Genomic DNA, 20092 nt, shown 5'->3' on the forward strand with positions numbered 1-20092 from the left:
AAATTGATAATTTAATGAATCGGTTGTCGTGCAAACCATCATCTAATGGGTGTCATAAATAATTAAATAATTTCTTGGTGTAGATGATATTCTTATCAAATTAGATATGACATATTTGTGATTAAGATAAATATATAAATATAAATATATTTAAATATTTGTATTTGTTATTTTCTCTCTAAATAGGTGGTCGAGTTCGATGAAAATTGAATGAGGTCTTATTAATTCTATATTTTCTTTTGTGGATGATCGATGTTCCATTTGAACAAATACTTTAAAATGTTTGGTTAAAAAATAGCATTTGACATAATTTTCAATTAATTTATATCGTATAAAGAAAAATAATATGTTATTGATTTTGAGTATGAATTATATATAGATGAATTATTGAAAAAGTACAAAGATAAACAATAAAAATTATATATTTAGGTAAAAATAATCACTTGGGCACCCCCTATGCACCTAGACGGCAGACGATGAGTGGTCGTTTGTCTATTGTCTACCGCTTTTTAAAAAACTTGTTTGAACACGATTTTGTAAAAAAAATTTATGAATACTTTTTTAAAAATTGTTCTCTAAATATGTTTGTAAAGAATAGTTGATATATGCTTTTTCTATGTCTTTTATAATAGTAGATAAAGATATTCTAACACATTTAACTGTAAAAACGTTTTTATATGATAGTTGTTCATATGTATATTTATTTTTAAAACAACATTTAAATTTTTTTATACTTTGTAAAAAACATTTTTCTATGAAAAGGTTATAGAAATATTTGTTCAAACATATCATGAGTTTCTGTATGATTTATAACATGAAAAAGTGTTATATAGCAAATATTTCACTAGTAAAATTTATCAATTAAATTTCAATACCAAAAATCTTCCAAACGATGTGTGCAGCAACGTATGCAACAAATGAGTTACTACCGACTTAAACAAGCAAGAAAACAGTGCAAGTATATTCCATTCATGATTCTCTATCATCATCTCTTTGCTCAACTGGAGAACCTCACCCACACGTAGAAATATTTATTTTTGCAATAGGAATTTAAAATTTAATTTGCGATAGGAATTGAAATGGGCGATGCAGGTAGGAGGACATGGTGGTATCTGTAGTCCCCACGCACCCATGAGATGATGCTAGCCCCTCTTGACACGTAGCATATTGGCCGCACATTTCTAGTACACTAGCTGTCACTACTATTTCTGTATTATATTCTGTGTAAATTTGTCAAATATCTTTGCGGATTTTTGGCCACCTTGAACTCGGTGCAATTTTTTATGGTTACTCCTTATTAGCTTCTTGGTGGAAAGAGGGTGAGCGGGGAAAATCTTGGGGAAGAAAATGGTTTATACGTTGTACGGCGTGAGGCTGCCTACTGTGTCATTGGTGGGCAGGCTGGGATGCCGTGGATCGAGGATTCTTCCTCATAGGAGGATCGCCCACTTCTCATTTTGCCTCAGAAATCAATCTCATTCCTGTAATTTCTTCTCCTTTTCTTCTTTAGTGTAAAGATTTGTTTTTTTTTATGTTAGATGTTAGTTTAGAAGTCGGAATTTGTCACAATTGTAGCGGTCTTGTTTTGGATGATTTTCTTTTGCAGTTTTTTCACTTAGATAGCAAGAAAGAAATTTTCTTGTCATGGAAGAGTTTTTGCGAATGCGCGATAGGTCTGAGATCGAGTTAGCTTCTGTTTAGGACTGTAATTTAGATTTAATACTATTATAATCCAGTCAGGCGTTGTGTTTAATTGGATCCTTCAGGTGTTTTGTGTGATTATCTTATTCTCTTTTGGTTCTTAATCTTGTAGCAAGTGTTCATTTTGTTCATGTTTTTTTGTTTTGGGTCTTTATCCTTGAATTTACATTGGCTGAATCTGGAATATCGTTTGCCTAATCTAGGATTTTCGCTGTATGTCACTTCCATTTTGCAATTTCAAATTTGACACAGCTGATGTCTATTCTAAAGTTAAAGCTAGTTTGGTATTTGTTTGTAGGGAAAATTTTGGCTGGAAAGTCATTGGAGTCTGGATCCCAGTCATCTATAGCGACTTCATCAGAGAAGGTCCTTGTTCCAGGCACTGAGATTGATGACTCGTCGTCGAGAGAGGAGTTAAAGGTTCCTGAGATACTTTCAGATGATTCTCAGGCATGTAGGGAATAAAATGTGCCACCGGCATTCATCAAAAGATTCAAAACAATGCAACCCGACCCCAAATTATGTGAATAAATGAAAGAAAAATGAAAATCTTCTGAAGAATAAAAATATCGTAATTGAAAAGAGGAGGAAAATATGCTGATCATAGTCAAAGTTCCTTATTCGTCAGCCACATTACCCCATATTTGAAACTTTTGAGATACAAGTGCATAATTTATCGTTCCGTCTCACACAAACATTAACATGGTCTCAATTTTATGTTTGATTCAACTTCTAAACTTGGTCACATTTTCATCTCCCTTTTGTTAATTCGTTGATCTTTTAACAGCAAGCATGTTTTATCCCATTGTCTTAATTTAAATGTGGAACTTCTGTTTGAACCTATAGGCAAATTATCCAATGGCATCATACAATCCTTTTGTCATAGATAAAGCCACGATCTTAAGATATGAATCTCTACATTGTCAAACCGGGTATATTTTGTAGGATTGAATCATGCTGTAGGGAACTTCTTATAGTTGTGACATAGTGAATCAGAGGAGATCTAATATTTTGCACTAATTCTTTTAAATTATTATCATTTTTATTATAAGCATGAATACAAGAACTTTATGCTTGAAATTGATGGAGAAACCCACATTTTATGTTTAAATATTGAGTAGAAACAAGCTCAAAGCAGGCATAATCTGTGGAAGTCATCTTATATTATTTTAAGTGGGTCTGTGACCTTTTACTGCCAAGTCTTTTGTTGTCCTGCATTTAGACCGTAGTTGAGGCATGAAGAGCATTGGTATCTTAGAACCTAGGTGTGTGGTGCGAAGCCAGACAAAGTAGGCATTAATTTTTTTGCTTTATTAGGTTTTCCTTGTGTGTTTATAACTAACTTATCTGTTTGCTGACCATTAATATCTTTACGGGCTGTCTAAGAGCAATATGTGATACAGAAATATCAACCTCTTTGTTGATTTGGTTCACTGTATGATTCTTTTTCCTAGATATCAGATGATGTGGGAAGTTTAGCGGTGGAAAATGAAATCAAAACTGAAGAAGAAATTTTGATTGGGCTAAGTAGTTCTAGCGAAGCCACTGGAGGGGAAGACTCTGCTTGTGTACAGCTGCCAGATGGAGATGGTGAAACGGAAGAAGAAGGAACATCATATGCATCATTTAAAACAATAAGCAATGAATCTGCTATCATCAGAGAGAGGGTTGTTCCTCCACCTGGAATTGGTCAGAGAATATATGAGATAGATCCATTTTTAAACAATCATCGTGGCCATCTTGATTATCGGTGAGATCTTGTGAACATTTTTTTTAAGAGGATTTGTTGGATAGATATAAAAATAGATGTGAATGGAAGCTTGACTTTCTCTACTGTATTCTTTATGTGCATGTTAAAGCAATTCACAATTTTCAATTTTTCAGTAGAAGCTTTCAACAGAGTTAACCATAGGCCAAAGCTTGTGTTAAACCCTGAAATCCGCATCCAGAAAGTAATAGATGGTTTTTTCGACTAAATTTTCTGTTCTTTACAGGTATGAGCAATATAAAAGATTGCGTGAAGCAATTGACAAGTACGAGGGTGGCTTGGAAAAGTTTTCTCGCGGTTATGAGAAATTTGGCTTTACGCGTAGGTAAACTGTTAATTCTTTGAACATTATTGGTTTGCCCTCTGAATACAATATAAAATCTGTTATTGAGATCAACCTGGTTCGACTGATACTTGCATCTTATATTTGAAAATTGTGTGAATCTTTGGTACTCCTATGTTACTAGGATAACTGCTGTTGAAAAGGGCTTCCATGCAAATTGATGATTTTAATTGCTTCGGATTGTTGACACCCAATCATACAAATGGAAGGAATGTGTCTGGTTTGGTGATATGACTATCGGAATAAGTGAAAGATGTTCTTCCTATTGCAGTAATACTGTAATACGACTGTTTAGAAGGCATACTTGCTAGATAGTAAGGTTCTTCCTAGACATTGTCCTAGCAACATGAGAGAACTGCAGCAATCCAAAAAAATATAATTTTTTTTCTATTTTTTCCCTTTTTTATTTATTTCTGGAGAGGAAAGTGCATGCCATGTGCTTGGAAGGATTGGAGGGATTTTAAGTGCACAGAGTACTTCATCCATAGGATGATTGGGTTGGGCTTATGTCAGCTCAGGCTATATTTCGGTAATTTCTTATGGCTAGGAAGAAGACCGTTGATTCTTTGAAGAACTGAGGCCTTAGTGAAATTATAAAATGTGTTTACTTTGTTTGTATTGTTATATTGAACTATGAGAAGTGGTAGTTCCTCTAGAAATTTATCAACTCCTGGCCATGTAGTGATCATGTTTATGAAAAATTTGTACATTTGTCTGATTTAAAAAACTCATTATTTCGTATATTATCTTTGACCAGTGAGAACGGCATCACTTACAGGGAGTGGGCTCCTGGGGCCAAGGTTAGCATTGATCGATTTTTATATGTCAGCTGTCAGCACATATTTTATTCTTCACTTTATCAGCTTCTTTCAAACCAGTGCTCTTTTTTCAGGCTTTTATCTTTTGATGGTAGTTTCTCCAATTCAGACTGTATTCTACTTGAGTTTCTGCCAGCCATTTAGTATTTGAAAAATTCTAATGAAATAATTTATCTGCTTTTTGAGCACAGAATACTTGCCGAAGGTGTGAATCTGTATTTGATACGCGGTGGATGAGTTTGTCGCTTAAAAAAGTAGCAATTACTGAAACAAGTTGGCATCTTGTTGGTTCAGTTACTGGCTACTTATATTAACGACCTCATTTGCCTCAATAACTAATTTTCTTGACCATTGAACTGTATGGGCTGTTAGAATTGACCGATCTATGACGATATTTTTGAACTATAGATGTTTGCAGTGGAGATCTTATTTAGTGTGAGAAAAGTCGATTTTGTTGTGTGTCAACTTAGTGTGAGAAAAGTCGATTTTGTTGTGTGTCAACTTACTCTTCAATGCACTTGCAGTGGGCAACACTTATTGGAGATTTCAACAATTGGAACCCTAATGCTGATACTATGACTCGAGTAAGCATTCTTTCATTTTTATGAATGTCACGACTCTTGCATGTCATAACTTCCGTTTGGCTTGTTGATGAAAAGTGGGGTTTTCTCGCACCTCTTGAATGTGATTTTCCAGGTTTGAGATGTATATGTAACCACGTCCTTTTTTTTAATTTCCTGGCTGAGCTTCGCTAGAGTGGTGAACCATAGTTTGGTTCGTGTTATTTAGTTTTTGTTATTTCTTGCTGACATGTATTCTTGGGAATCAGCTGTACTCTCTCCTGGTATTTACATGTCTGTGCATTTTTCATATAATCTTCATGTTTCATAGTGATCTCTACTACCCATTTGCTTTAAACTTATGGAAAGTTTTAACAGAATGAATTTGGCGTTTGGGAGGTCTTTTTGCCAAACAATGCAGATGGTTCTCCAGCTATCCCCCACGGTTCCAAAATAAAGGTAATTGGCGTTGGTGCTCATGTATAAATTTTGGGTCGTAAACACTCCTGTAAAATGATATGAGGTTAGACATGAAAAGGTTAGAAAATAAACTTGTTCTATTCACTATTACTTCAGAATGATAGTGCTTGAGGAACTCAGAAGAATCATAAGACAGGAGGCATTGTTTTACAGCTTGTTTATGAAGAGCTTAGAGTTTAGACTCTTTAATTTTCAATATTTTCACGTTAGTAATTGGTTATTGATTTAATAAGTATTTATAAAAGTCATTTTTGCTTTGCTTCTGATAATGATCTCCGTTCATCCCAAATGAAGATTCGTATGGAGACTCCATCTGGCATCAAGGATTCTATTCCTGCGTGGATCAAATTCTCTGTTCAGGATCCAGGGGAAATTCCATATAACGGAATATACTATGATCCACCAGAAGAGGTATTCATATTTTTCAATGTATTATCTGCATCAGCATCGTTGACTTTGCATTAAAATGTTATCTAATTCTGGTGCAAGGGACACAATTCACATGATAATTCCACATGTTGATTGTGCATCTGTAAATTTAGGAAGTAAAGAGTAAATTTTGCAGTCAATGAATCTCGTTTTGATGATTTTGCAGGAGGAGTATGTTTTCAAGCATCCTCGACCAAACAAACCAAAATCGCTCAGAATATACGAGTCTCATGTTGGAATGAGTAGTCCGGTGTGCTTCTCTTCTCTCAAGTAATTTTTGAATTCATTGTTTCTAGTTACCTGTATTCTCCTTACTGAAAGCATTTATTTGTCTGACTTTTGACTAAGTTAAATCTCCTTTGACACCTAAAAAGTAAAAGGCGTGATTGAAAAAATAGATAATTATATCCAATTTAGTTCAAGAGAATGAAGAATAAAAAATGGATAAATTATGGTTATTCTTTGGGACCTTTGTGGACTGACATTAAGGCATGGGGTTCCAATGTTTTTTTAGAAACCAACTTTGAGTCTGGAAGAATGTAGCTACAGTAATAGGGCTTGTAGTGCGCAAGAAAATGTAAACCGTGAAGGTTACTTATAAATCACCTTTGTGGATTTGCATGATCATGGGTTTTGTCTTATTCTGTTGAGAAATGATACCATATGGTATTATAGTTTTTGCTTTTCTAAAGAGAAGATGGTTTCCGCTGTTACATCCTGCAAATGGTGATACTTCTTTACTCCTGAGGAGCAATGTAAGGAAGGATGTTTTTCTCATATGCCATTGCCTGGTAGAATTTGCAATCAACAACCTGAAATGAATCCAACTTATGGTGCCTAATTAAGATTGGCTCTTGCTTTTGAGTAAACATGCATCGCTGGAGTTTCTTTAAGGTTTTATGTTTTATGATATCTCTGAGGCATGTTGACCGTTCTTTGGTTAAGGATAATGTGAGAAGCTGATAGTTCTTGATTCTATACAGTTATTCAGAGGCTTCAAAATTCATTTGCATCTTGACCTTTATTGCAGGAGCCCATTATCAATACATATGCCGGCTTTAGAGATGATGTGTTACCCCGCATTAAGAAACTTGGTTATAATGCAGTTCAGATAATGGCAATTCAAGAGCATTCATATTATGCCAGTTTTGGGTGCTTTGCTAAACCTTAATTTATATGTTGCCATCTCATAAAAGCATTCCGTGCTTGTAAACTTTTTGCGAACTTCACTTTTATTTCTCCTTTTGGCTTCTGACAAGTTTTAATAATGATTCTTCTGCCTCAGCTACCACGTAACAAATTTCTTTGCACCAAGTAGCCGTTTTGGGACCCCAGAGGAACTCAAGTCTTTGATAGATAAAGCTCATGAGTTGGGATTGGTTGTCCTCATGGATATTGTGCACAGGTATGAAATGAAAACTACTTGACAATATATTTGTGGACGTTATATTTCCTAAGGTTCTCAGTTCATTAAATGTAAGTGAACAATCTCTTTAATCAAGTTCCTACGAGTGGGGGTGATTGGTAAACATAATTGGGTTGGTTCGATTTTTTTATGAAGACTCACTAGAATAACTTTATTGGTTTGTTGAGTAGGAAACCAAACCAAACCAAACCATTATTGATTAAAAACCATAGAAACAAAACTTAATTTTTGGATCAGTTCTGTTTGATTTGGAATTTTTTTCGAATGATTTTTTTAGTTATTATTTTTCAATATAGTTTAAAATTTCTGAACTAGATATTATAAATAAACAAATATCAATATACAAAATAGATATTAAAGAAATTAACAATATAACGCATGATAATTATATTACCAATTTTGTGTGACAAAATACAAAACCTCAAAATAAATAAATTTGGTTTTGAAATAAAACTCCACAATCATTCGATGACACCCTTATCAACAAATATCTCGTAAAAAATAGTAAAGAAAAATAAATAGTTTTGAGAAGAAATAAAATCAATTACAACAACTAAGTTTCTATAATTGAAAAAACATAGTAAATTAAGTTTTTTAAAAAGTTCATTATATAATTATTTTATTTACAAAACCAGTTTGCTTCGGTTTGTTTTGGATTTTTTTATCTAAAATTTGAACCAAACCAATTATTTATGTTTGGTTGACTTTAGAACCGATCCAAACTTTACTTAAGTTATAACACAAACTGACGGCTGACGGTGTAGTTTGATTCAGTTTGTGGTCACCCTTACTTACGATTGCAAACTTCCATGCTACAGTTTATTAGTTTTGTATGTGATCAAGATGTTTGTTCTATTTTAGTTATGTAAATTATTCTCGGAAGCTGTGACTAATAAATGGTGAACATTTTTTCGTTTTTTCTCGAATCCTGCTCCCACCCCTCTACTTGTGTAGACTGAATATTATTTTTTGAACTAATGTATTATTTGGTTACTTGTAACTAAAATAACTGCTTTTCCTGATGTTCAAGTTTTTGGAGTTGTTAAATGCCCCAGGTACAGTGACCAACATTGGCGGCATAAGTAGGAGTGCAAATGAGTCCGGTCAATCTCGAGTATCATACTACTCGAGTTCAACTCCATTTAAATTTTTTAGGATCGAGCTTGACTCGAACTCGATCGAGTATTAAATTTCAATCTTGAGTTCGAATTGTAAAAATATTGAGTTACTCGAGCACGTGCTCGAAAAGCGTGAAAGTATTTGTAGCATAATAGAGCTATGAGAACTTGAAATTTTGTAGTTTTTTTATTTTATTTTAAGGTATAAATTTTATATTTAGATGGACAAAAATAGATTTAAATTATATATCCTCTAACAAAACACAATACATAGTTACTTGCGTAGCTCGCGTAAAAATGATTAAAACTCGAGCTCTGTCAAGTAAAGTTCAAGTCGAGTTTTGATTGAGCCGTTCATGAGCTAACCACGAGTAGCTTGACTTACTTTCAAGTCGAGTTTTGATTGAGCCGCTCATGAGCTAACCACGAGTAGCTTGACTTACTTGCACTCCTTAGTCATAAGCCTTTGGTGTAGGCTAGGCATGGACCTTGTCATAGCTAGGCACCTTGCTTTTAAACTATATGTTGCAATTATCTTCCACAGTTATTTTCAAGAGTCTCAATTTATGATTTCTGTGGCAATTAATTACTGTTTTGATCTGTACTTTTTTTTTTGTTAAAAATAATTGTGTTTCTTCTATGTTTCTTCTTTTTTGGTTTTTTCTTCCTTCTTTGGTAAGTATTTATGATTCTTTTACTTTAATTTCTATGTATTGACCTCAATTTCAAAATTATTTCTTCTTTACATTCTGATTTCACTGAAAATTTTCACTCCATGCAGTCATGCATCCAATAATACTTTGGATGGTCTGAACATGTTTGACGGCACTGATGCTTGTTACTTTCACTCTGGAGCACGAGGTTATCACTGGATCTGGGACTCTCGACTTTTTAATTATGGACACTGGGAAGTATGTATGGTCTTGAAACTCGGAATTTATCGAATATGTGATTTTTTTTACATTTTTCTCAAATAGTATGGCAGTGAAGGTGTCAATTACGACTTTAATTGTAGGTTTTAAGGTTTCTTCTATCTAATGCAAGATGGTGGTTGGATGAGTACAAGTTTGATGGTTTCAGATTTGATGGTGTGACATCAATGATGTATACACACCATGGTTTGGAGGTAAAGTATCTAATGTTTCCAGTAAGACATTGCTAGTCCTAGTTAATTGGACTAACGAACCTGATGACATGATCAATATTTCATGATAATACATATGCAATAATTCTTATATCCGAACTCAAGCAATTACACAAAACCTTGAAATATGTTGTTGCTCTACTCTGTTTCATCAGTTTGACCATAATCACAATATGTAAAAGAACAGTTCAAATTCAAGTTTTTTCTTTGTTAAATTATGCTTTCCTTTTTCCAAAAATAAGATTACTAGTTGACGTGTTAGTTTTTCCTTTGTTTAATGTCCTTTTAATTTTTATATTCATTTGAACCATGATTAACTATCTGTTGTTAAATTATTTCATATTCAAATTTAAATTGCTATCTTAGCCTGATAGCTGTTTTCATTGATCAATTTATAAAACAAAATTGTCTCTTGAATGATAGGAAGCCATAGTGAGTTATACATAAATGAAGCATAAAAAGGCGATTAAGATGTGAACTTAATTAGAGAAAAGCATCTATCTTAAATTGGGCTGATTTTGACATCATGGTGATTTCACATCCAGTCAGACATCTATGCATAATACAGTTGTTCAAGTCTTCTACTTCATTCCATCTTAATTCATCAGATGTCTTGATTAATAAATTTGGTTTCTGATAGGTGGCATTTACTGGCAATTATAATGAGTACTTCGGAGTTGCTACAGATGTTGATGCGGTGGCTTATTTGATGCTTGTTAATGATCTCATTCATGGACTCTTTCCTAATGCCATAACCATCGGTGAAGACGTATGCCTCTATTATCATCTAAAACATTGAATTCTGGATCCCATAGATTCTGATCTTAAATTTTATCTTTTCCTCATATCCACCAACAGTGAGTGGATATAAAGCAGTGAAGAAAAGTTACTTTACCCATAGGCCCTAATTTCTCTTAAATTTTTGGTATTATCAGAGTATTTCTAACTTTACACATTAGCTAATTAATGAAATTTTGTTTTTTGTTTAAGTTTCCACCTTTGGATTATTTAACTCGTTACTCTAGACTACTCAGGATATCCAGACGTTTCACCATTTAGAAAATAAGAACTTTGGAGGGTACCTTGTGCTCCAAAGTTGGTATATTACTATATTCATAATCATATATACTTGTGCATCAACCTACCAATAGTAAGTACTTTTGGTTATTTTAAGTTCATGGTAAAAATAAATAAATTCCCCATTCAATAATATTTAACGAGAAAAATATTTTTTAGTAAATTTATGTGATATGTGTAACTACATGTCCCTTCTACTGGTCACATTCCCAAATTCTCAAATATCACGCTTTATTTCTTTATCCTTATCTAAACTTTTAAATTTATAAAACTATAAAATGTATAGTTTGAAATTTAATCATGATTAGTAATTATAAAAATAATTAATTATATTGAAAAAATCTATGTGTGCACGTGATCACATGATCTAAATATGTAGCGAATCTTTTATAATTATCTTGTAGATTTTGACTGTGTTAATCTATATTTGCTGGAACTGTTGATGCTTCTGAAAAATGCATGAAACAACTACTTCCCATCTCATGGAAATATTTCATGTAATGGCAGGTCAGTGGCATGCCAACTTTCTGTATTCCCATACACGATGGTGGTGTTGGTTTTGACTATCGTCTTCATATGGCAGTTGCTGATAAATGGGTTGAGATTCTCAAGTATGTATTCCTTGAATTCATGTTCTTTATTTTTTTTCCCTTCCATTGTTATGCTTTTCTGTTTTCTGGCGGTGTTGGTGATGTGTATGTGCAATTGTGCATGGATGTTGGAAAATGATGAGGTTAGAGTAGCATTAAAAAGAATAAAATATTGAACAGCTAACCTTTTTCTGTTGATTACCAAGTTTCACTTTCTATATATTAGGGACGAGCATTGGAAAATGGGGGATATCGTGCACTCTCTTACAAACCGAAGGTGGTTGGAAAAGTGTGTTGTCTATGCAGAAAGTCATGACCAAGCACTGGTTGGCGATAAAACTATTGCTTTCTGGTTGATGGATAAGGTTGTAGATTATTCTTTTCTCGTGCTTGCCTCTCATATTTATATATCTCTGCTCAGTTACTCTGGAAATGAAAAGCGTGCTGCTGAAAGTAATTAAGATTTATCAATAATTCCCAATGAAAATTTTCTCCTTTTCTAGAAAAGTAGGTATGCTGTTGAGACAGCCTCGAAGAACCGACATGGAACAGACATTTTCTTCGTTTGTATATGACCTTCATCTTTTTGTTGCGTGGTCAATTCTTTTTCCCAAAATTCAAGGAAGAACAGTGTAATTGCGCTTACTCTTATACTTCATGACACAATCTTCTCTATTTTTGTAAAAGAAGCTTGAGAAATTATACATCTGTCACTTTTGAGTCACAGCTATAAAGTTATGTGATAAATAAAATTTGCTTCATCAGTTTTCTCTTTTAGGCTCATTATCTGTAGAAAACTCTAATTTCTATGTATTAAGTGATAAGATATATTTTTAGGTTTAATTGATGATATTCATTTTCTAGAATAAAGAGACTGTTATTATCTTATCCAATATCGATGTTGATTGGTTTTTATCTTTCTGTTTTTCTATATTAGTGATGTTTTCTTTATTTCTCATCTTGTTGAGAGGAAGTGATTAGTCAATTTCCTCCGTATTTAAACATTTACTTTCAGAAAAGCATGAGATAATATTAAACGTTTATTCTGAATTTTCTGTATCATCATATTTTAAATCCACATCTCAGGATATGTATGACTGCATGGCTTTGGATACTCCATCTACTCCAATAATTGATCGTGGAATAGCATTGCATAAAATGATTAGGCTCGTTACGATGGGATTGGGAGGAGAAGGATACCTGAATTTTATGGGAAACGAATTTGGACATTCAGGTGAGTGAGTGTACATTGTTATGTTCTTACGTTGAATTGAGTAATAACACTATGATTCCTAATTTTATTTGTAACACTGTGATTCCTAATTTTATTTGTTTTTCATTGGCATGCACATCCATGTCATTGACGGTTTTACTTTTTTTTTTTTTTTTTATCAGAGTGGATAGACTTTCCTAGAGGTGATCAACTTCTTCCAGATGGTCGATTCATTCCTGGGAATGGCAACAGTTATGACAAGTGCCGGCGTAGATTTGATCTGGTAACTTTTGGTCCAACTTGTAGTAGTGACTTTGACACCTGCCTCCTTTTCATGAACATTATGCCAGATATTATTCCTATGATGATATCTATTAGATGAATTCGTAGCTGAAGACTTTATCGTGGTAAACTGATGCGTGAAATTCTGGGAAGGCTTGGATTGTCTTTTGTGTGAACCATTAGAGGTGGGGAAATGCCCATGCCCTGTAAGAAGACTTGAATTAGGCGGATTCAATTCATGCACATACACGGGAATGTTTTCGAGTGGGAAGAAATGCTGAGAAGATAAAAATCAATTCTTTGTCACTTAGAATTAACACGAAACGATTTGATTTTTTTACCCACGGTTATCCTTTTGAATTGTAATTCTCCTTTAAAAAAATTTGCCTCGATAAGAATTGTGATGGAATAAGGAAGACATGATTGGTGATAGAGCGGTTATTGGGAATAATGACTTGATAAAACAACCCAAGAAGCATCTTCACCATGAAAACTTTTTAGTATGTCTGAAGTTAAACAGGCTGTCAACACTTTGATGTGCAGTAGTGGCATGCAGAATCATAAATTTTTTCACCTTGGAGCATAAAAATATAATCTTTCTATCCTGTTAATTTTCCAGCGACTTCTGCTTTTCTCATTCAAGTGAAATTAAAGATTCCATCCTATAAATTTAGACCCTTGTGCATTTGGTGCTTTAAAAATGTATAAGAATAAATATTTCTTAGTCGATATTCTTTTGACCAAAGATATATTTTTGAATGCTACTGTATATTATTTTCTTCGGATAAACCTTTCACTGATATAAAATGATAATTTGATTTTCTGAAGTTAATGGTGGATATTCTGACTTGACTTTGATTGACCAGGCGGATGCAGATTATTTGAGATATAATGGGATGCAGGAGTTTGACCGTGCTATGCAACATCTTGAAGAAAAACACGGTGTAAGCATTCCTTGCACTGAATAAATTGAATTCCGAAAAGATACTATGGTGTAATCCACTGATTTATTTACCTTTATGTATAATATGTTTGTTTTACAGTTCATGACTTCGGAACATCAATACATATCAAGGAAACATGAAGGAGATAAGGTGATTGTATTCGAAAGGGGGGAGTTGATCTTCGTCTTCAATTTTCATTGGACTAATAGTTATTCAGATTATCGTGTAGGATGCCTAAATCCAGGAAAATATAAGGTATGTTATAAAAATAGCACTTTTTATGTTGTAAGCTGGTGGAATGCTTATGTTATTCTGTACTTCAATCATGCTACATTTTGCAGGTAGTTCTGGACTCGGACGATCCACTATTTGGAGGCTTTGGTAGGATCAGTCATACGGCCGAGTATTTTACCTCTGTAAGATTGCCTGATACTAGTATCTTGATCTATTAAATTCGTTTGAAAGACCAACGCTGGATCAAAATTTGACATTTAATATTAGTAGTTGTTACAAGTAAATATCAATATTTTTTTCTATTCGAATTGATCTTAACAGGAATGGGGGCATGATGATCGACCTCGTTCTTTCTTGATCTACGCACCATCTAGAACAGCAGTGGTTTACGCCTTAGAAAGAAATGAAGTGGAAGCTGTTGATATATAAACTTGTGTTCAAATTCAGTTTCGCGAGCTATGGGTTGAGTCACAGACGCATATGGGATTTCAATAATCCACAAATAAGTATATTGACAACATGGAGGGCAGGTATGTAAAATCCTCAAGTTGATGGATCTGAGACATGTGATAACTAGAGTTATTTTGCATCGATACGAGTTTGAAAACTCTAAATCATTTAACTGTATATCAGTTGCAAGATTTGATCTTGCTTCAAGTTCTGTCATCTTCTAGATCTGGAAAGGAGATCATGCATCTAGTTATCTTAGTATGTAATGAACCGAATTATGGAATCCAATCACTGTCTTTATTACTCTGTAAATTATTTCCAGTTGGCAATGAAATTTCTGAGTTATTACTGACGTGAAATGTGCTAATGCTTTGCGGATTGATTACACTCTTTCAAGCAGAGCATAATCTGCGTGTAGCATGTGTGCTAGCAGTTTAAACGACATCGAGTTACCATCTTGAATCCGCACGAATCTATACAAGGGATGGTTCTTAGTCCCATAGCATGAACAAGGAAAACTTGTTTCTGCAGATACGGTTGTAGAGTCTCGTCCATCAGTCCTACAGACGCTTGCAGTAAATTTGGGGGCGTAACTGTTTTGAAAGTGATGACTTTACAGATCAACATCCAACTGTTATCCTTCGTGCAATTATGTGGCACCTGAACGTCTCCCCCATCCTTGTTATACCTGATGGGTTCTACAGTTAAATGTGTCTACTCTCTCCATTAAAAACTTTTCCAATATCTAACATATTCTTGTGATGTAAATTTGGACCTTCACGATGCATCGCGTCACAGAATTTGTATAAATTCTTGGGTCTGTTTTAGTTACTTACATTGCTACAAAGTATCAATCAAAGTCATTCCAGAATCAAACTTCACACCATTTACACATCACACAATTACATGTTCTCAAAAAATCATTCAGAAACATTCGAAAAAGAGGACCAAGAACACAGTGGAAAACCGGAAAGCAATGCGAAAGGAAAAGCCACTTAAATTTTCAGGTGCTAACATAGCTGGCCTTGGGAGCTGGGCCCCGTGGTGGTAATCGATGTAGCACACTAGTTGGAAATGAATTGGACGTAGCCGATCTCAATGCTTCTGCTAATGGTCCACCCATAGGCGCCACTGGATTCGCCTCCCACGTTCCACCCCAGCTCAGTTGAAGCCTATCCCTGTCAAGACTTGCAACATGACCACTTGATTCATCACTGCTCGTTCCAAGCTTTAACGAGAAATCAGAAGACGGGTTTCCGGGCATCGAAATGGACAAGTTGGTGGCCGAAGCCACCGAGTTAGCAGCGTTGGTCGTCTCATCGAGTGACCTAGACCAGCCATCGAAGAAATGCCGTAGTGTTGGCCCGCCATCGTTTTGGGTTTCAAACGAACACTTGTTCTCGATCATCGACTCCGAAGGCCTACAAACAATATCTTGTGGTCTAACTTGCCCAAAAAATTATGTAGTGATTTCAAGAAAAACACAAAGGTTGGTGAAAATTGATTCAAGAAGCTTTAAGTATGTGTCATAGCTAGAACATGTGGTTGGGGGTGACTGAGGTGACTGAGAATCATCAAATGCCCTTTACGTTGGCACTACTCCAAAAATATCAAAACAAAGGACCCACCAGAAAACACAAGTGGGTCAAATGCGCATATATACGCTCCTTAATAATCCAAAGTGATTTGAATTCTAACGACCCCTCAACAAGGAAAAGTTGTTTGAGAATATCAAACCAGATGATGGCTTGGATCATTGTTTATCAGGTTTTGGCGCACTTTCTTCCTTTTGGGGAACAACAAGTCTCCATTAGCAGCATGGATGAATAATTAAAAATAATAATAATAATGTTAAAATAAACGACATTAATTGTGGCGTAAATGACATGAAATTCTTACAAGAACTAATCTTATTGCTGACCCTAGCTCGTTCAAGAACTAAGTTGCATCAAACCTTGTATCAGGTTAATGAATTAAATTTCAACCGATCTATTGTATAGAATTCCTTCAAAAGCGGAGGTAATCTTGAAATCTAACATTCAAACAATTTTTTTAAAAAATTTATTAGTTTTCTCAAGTAAAATATATATGTATAAATAGTTTGAAGAGTGCCACCCACAATTGATAAAATAATATATGTTATGTCACGTATATTTAGATGATAATTTAGGGGAGAAAATTAATTAAATGTCGGGGAAGAAATAATAAATTACTTTTTTTTTTAACAAGTGAAAATAATAAATTACTTTACCTTTGGTTAAGATGGAGAAGATCCAAGGAAGGAGAAGGCCCTGAGAGAGTAAAGCGAGGAGTGCCGCCGCCGCTAGCAACCATTCCTTGAGAAGTAATGCTATTGTTAGTTTTCAGGACTTCACCACCACTGCCATTGTTACCAGATTTTCCGCCGTATGGGGTGGTGGCGGCTGTGGTGGTGGTGGTGGATGTGGGGACTTCCACAGGCTTTCTTGAACGGTTTCGGCCACGATGGACATGGCGCTCGCAGTATTTCTGCCCCGCCACCACATCCCTTGAGCACCGCCATTTCTTCCCGTCAGTCCTCCGGCATCTCCCCGGCTCTGGATCCATCGCCGCTCTCCCCCAATACCCTGATTGCAGCACTGATCCACCGTACACATACACACGTTAAAGTACAATAGTGGAAATGTTGAAGTTTATGCTAAGAGAAACTGTTGCGATAACCCCATTCCATGAAAAAAAATCCCATCATTCTTCAACTAAACGACACATTTACAGTTTAAAAAAAAAAAAAAACCAAACAGCAGAATGTAAAACTCAGCGTATCCATCATTCAGGAAATCAGAAGCCATAATCCTGAAAATTTCACATTCTTGAAGTGAAAATAATCAATAACTGTTGTATGTATCATCTTGAGAAGGAGATGTAAGAACTTACGAGCTGGCTGGTAATGTGGATAGTACTGATGCAGCGAGTTGGCGAGGTAATATGAAGAAGAAGGAGAAGCGATGAGGCTTTTCTTAACAAGATGGAGTAGTTCTTGCGGAACAGCTGCGCCAGCAATCATATGTCTGAAAATCAAAGCCTGTAGTTCAAGTTCCTGCCATTGTGTCAAGCTGAAATAGCTCCCCATTCCTGCAAGAAACCATGGCCAAATATAAAAGATTAATCCAACCATAAAGCTAAGTAAACACACACTGACAAAAGCTACAAACTTGTGAAACTTGTAAGCTAAAAAAAGCCCAGAAAACTTTCGAACACAGCAAGCGAAAGAACTTCAAGAAAACATGCTTTAAACTGTCAGCACCAGCAATGGGTCATGTAAAATCTGTGCGTGATAGAGAAAAGAGAGAGGAAAATACTGTTAAATTTGGTGGGTGAGTATGCTGACAGGTTGCTGCTGATGAGTTCAGGTACAAACAAAGTGAGTGCAGAGGGATTGGAATCAGCGTGGTGGTGTTGAAGGAGAAGTTTCGGTAGCTTTGCAGAAGGGTTTGTTTCCAGGTCATTTTCATCTTGTTGCTTCAGATCCAAGTCCATTGAAGCGGCGAAAGAAATGGTCAGAGAGAATTGGGATTTTTGTAGTTTCGGTTCTTGGTTGGTTGGTGACTTCTTTGTGCTGTGTTTTAAGTAAGAGAGTTTGTATAAGGCTTTTGCAGGGACTTCACTTGTGTATGCTACGGACAGTGCTGCTGCTTTTACTGTAATATTTTGGGTTTTTTTGTTTCTTTATTATTTGCTTGCTGTGAATTTTTTGGGTCACGTGACTTCATTGAATTCGGATCATGGCAAATCTTTTCAAATATTATATTTGTATTGTTTTTTTTATTTTTATTTTAATCTAATTTTTTATAATAAATTTGATTTATATTATAAAATAGAAATTTGTGAATTTTTCTTTGGTGACAAGTATAATAATAATAATTTTATTTTTTAATAATTTGGTGGTTCAAATGAAGATTCGTAGCTTAATATATATTTTCTACATTAATTATCGAATACAAAATTTATGTAAGTGCCTTATATTTTATTTCCTCCATGTAATTTATAATTTTAATCACTGTCTTACATATATGAAAGTTATGGAAAAAAAAAATCCCAAAAAATTAAAAGTAACATCTTATATTAAATTAATGATATTTTTATTTAAAAAAATAACGTAAAACCCCTTATAAATAAAAGAAACATGCCTAATTTTTTAAAATAAAGGATTATATAAATTATTTAATTTTATATAACAGATTTTATACTTTTTATCTTAAAATAATTTTATTTTTTTTTAACATTTTATAAGAGTGGTAAAAACAATTTGTCCCTATAATGTGTGGCATATAGGGGAGAAGATTTAATGGATTATTATTGTTGTTAATATAAAAACTTGTTTACAAAAATTAATTATCGTCGGTTCAAACGAGGCAAGTAAAATGAAGTGTCATGTCATCTAATGTGTTTTAGGCCAGTGCAGGCACTTTAGAAAAGACAGTTGATACAATAAAATATTGATCAATAATTAATTTTTTTTTGAGGATAATTAATAATTTTATTTTATATGATTAAATTAATTGCAGGAGAAAAGACAGTTGACATTAAAATTTAAAGAAAATATTAATTAAAACGATTTCTATATATTTTTATTTTACATTATGTAATTAAATGCAAAGGATGGTTGGAGGTGGAGGTTTACACTAAATGCAGGAGAACCTAGGCGTGGCAGATGTCATTTCAAAATTTCTCAATATTTTAATATTAATCATATTTTATATCATATAACTTTTTAAAAAAAACCACTGTTTAATTTTCGATTATATAATATACTTGACTTTTCAAGTTCTTTTTTTAACAAAAAAAAATTAAAAAATGAAAGTGGACTTTACAAGTTGTTATGTATGGTTTATATTGTTAATAATGAAAATAAACTCATTTTTTTTCAAATTACAGTAAAATATCGGCCAAATTGATTTTATAGTAGCAATATGACAATCTGTTAAGAATTATTACTATTAACAAAGTACATAAGATCCGTTTAAGTTACTTGGGTTAATATGAATTTGTTGAAATATAATATTGTGATTATTACAATATTTGAGTAGGATATAGAATTAGAGATGAGATATAAATGAGCCGAGCTTAACAGTATCAAGCTCGAGCTCAACTCCTTTAAGATATATATTGGTTCGAACTTTTATCATGAGACTTGAGCTCATCTCGTTTTAAAATTATTTAGCTCGCGGATAGCTCGACTCATTAACAGCTCGTTTATCATGTTTAATTAGTCTGGTTCGAGCTCGACTAGTTAAATGAGCTTGTTTTTTGAGCTAGTTAAACAAACTCATTTTCGAGCTAATCGAACATTCAAAACCAAACGGTTATTTAGGATATGAGAAATTGAGGGATTACGATTCTCATTTTATAGTTTTTCGATTACTTCTCTTAAAGTCAAATTTCGATGTGAGACAATGAAAGCTATTAATGTACACTCAAGGCCCAACAAATTAAGCGAGCTCACGAACCAATTAGTGATCTTACGAGCCAAATATTT

At 34.0% G+C, this 20092-nt stretch overlaps 2 protein-coding genes across 5 annotated transcripts; one reads left to right on the forward strand and one right to left on the reverse strand.

Moving 5' to 3' along the window:
• The first annotated feature begins 1071 nt into the window (after positions 1-1071).
• On the forward strand, positions 1072-15275 carry LOC140971224 (1,4-alpha-glucan-branching enzyme 1, chloroplastic/amyloplastic-like). 4 transcript variants are annotated; one of them, XR_012174266.1, is made up of 23 exons: positions 1072-1483; positions 2000-2151; positions 3156-3451; positions 3696-3794; positions 4570-4612; positions 5155-5214; positions 5569-5649; positions 5965-6081; positions 6266-6349; positions 7130-7251; positions 7385-7504; positions 9425-9554; positions 9659-9769; positions 10428-10556; positions 11372-11475; positions 11681-11819; positions 12541-12688; positions 12850-12950; positions 13816-13893; positions 13993-14148; positions 14235-14309; positions 14449-14657; positions 14978-15275. XR_012174266.1 is itself a non-coding variant. In XM_073433369.1 (22 exons), the coding sequence occupies exons 1-22, from the start codon at positions 1348-1350 to the stop codon at positions 14554-14556; spliced, it is 2589 nt and encodes an 862-aa protein (XP_073289470.1). In that variant the 5' UTR covers positions 1072-1347; the 3' UTR covers positions 14557-14893. The 4 variants fall into 4 exon arrangements, 2 of the variants coding, with proteins under 2 accessions (XP_073289470.1, XP_073289471.1); XR_012174267.1 differs by having other exon boundaries at positions 14996-15275; XM_073433369.1 differs by lacking the exon at positions 14978-15275 and having other exon boundaries at positions 14449-14893.
• Positions 15276-15414: 139 nt separating this feature from the next.
• Positions 15415-18225, reverse strand: LOC140971226 (growth-regulating factor 3). The gene is made up of 4 exons (XM_073433371.1): positions 17916-18225; positions 17491-17688; positions 16829-17195; positions 15415-15998 (listed from the first exon to the last, which is right to left on the reverse strand). The coding sequence occupies exons 1-4, from the start codon at positions 18091-18093 to the stop codon at positions 15581-15583; spliced, it is 1161 nt and encodes a 386-aa protein (XP_073289472.1). The 5' UTR covers positions 18094-18225; the 3' UTR covers positions 15415-15580.
• Between the last annotated feature and the right edge of the window lie 1867 nt (positions 18226-20092).

The sequence above is a fragment of the Primulina huaijiensis genome, chromosome 2, assembly GCF_012295235.1.
Source record: "Primulina huaijiensis isolate GDHJ02 chromosome 2, ASM1229523v2, whole genome shotgun sequence".
NCBI classification, from domain to species: Eukaryota; Viridiplantae; Streptophyta; class Magnoliopsida; order Lamiales; family Gesneriaceae; genus Primulina; species Primulina huaijiensis.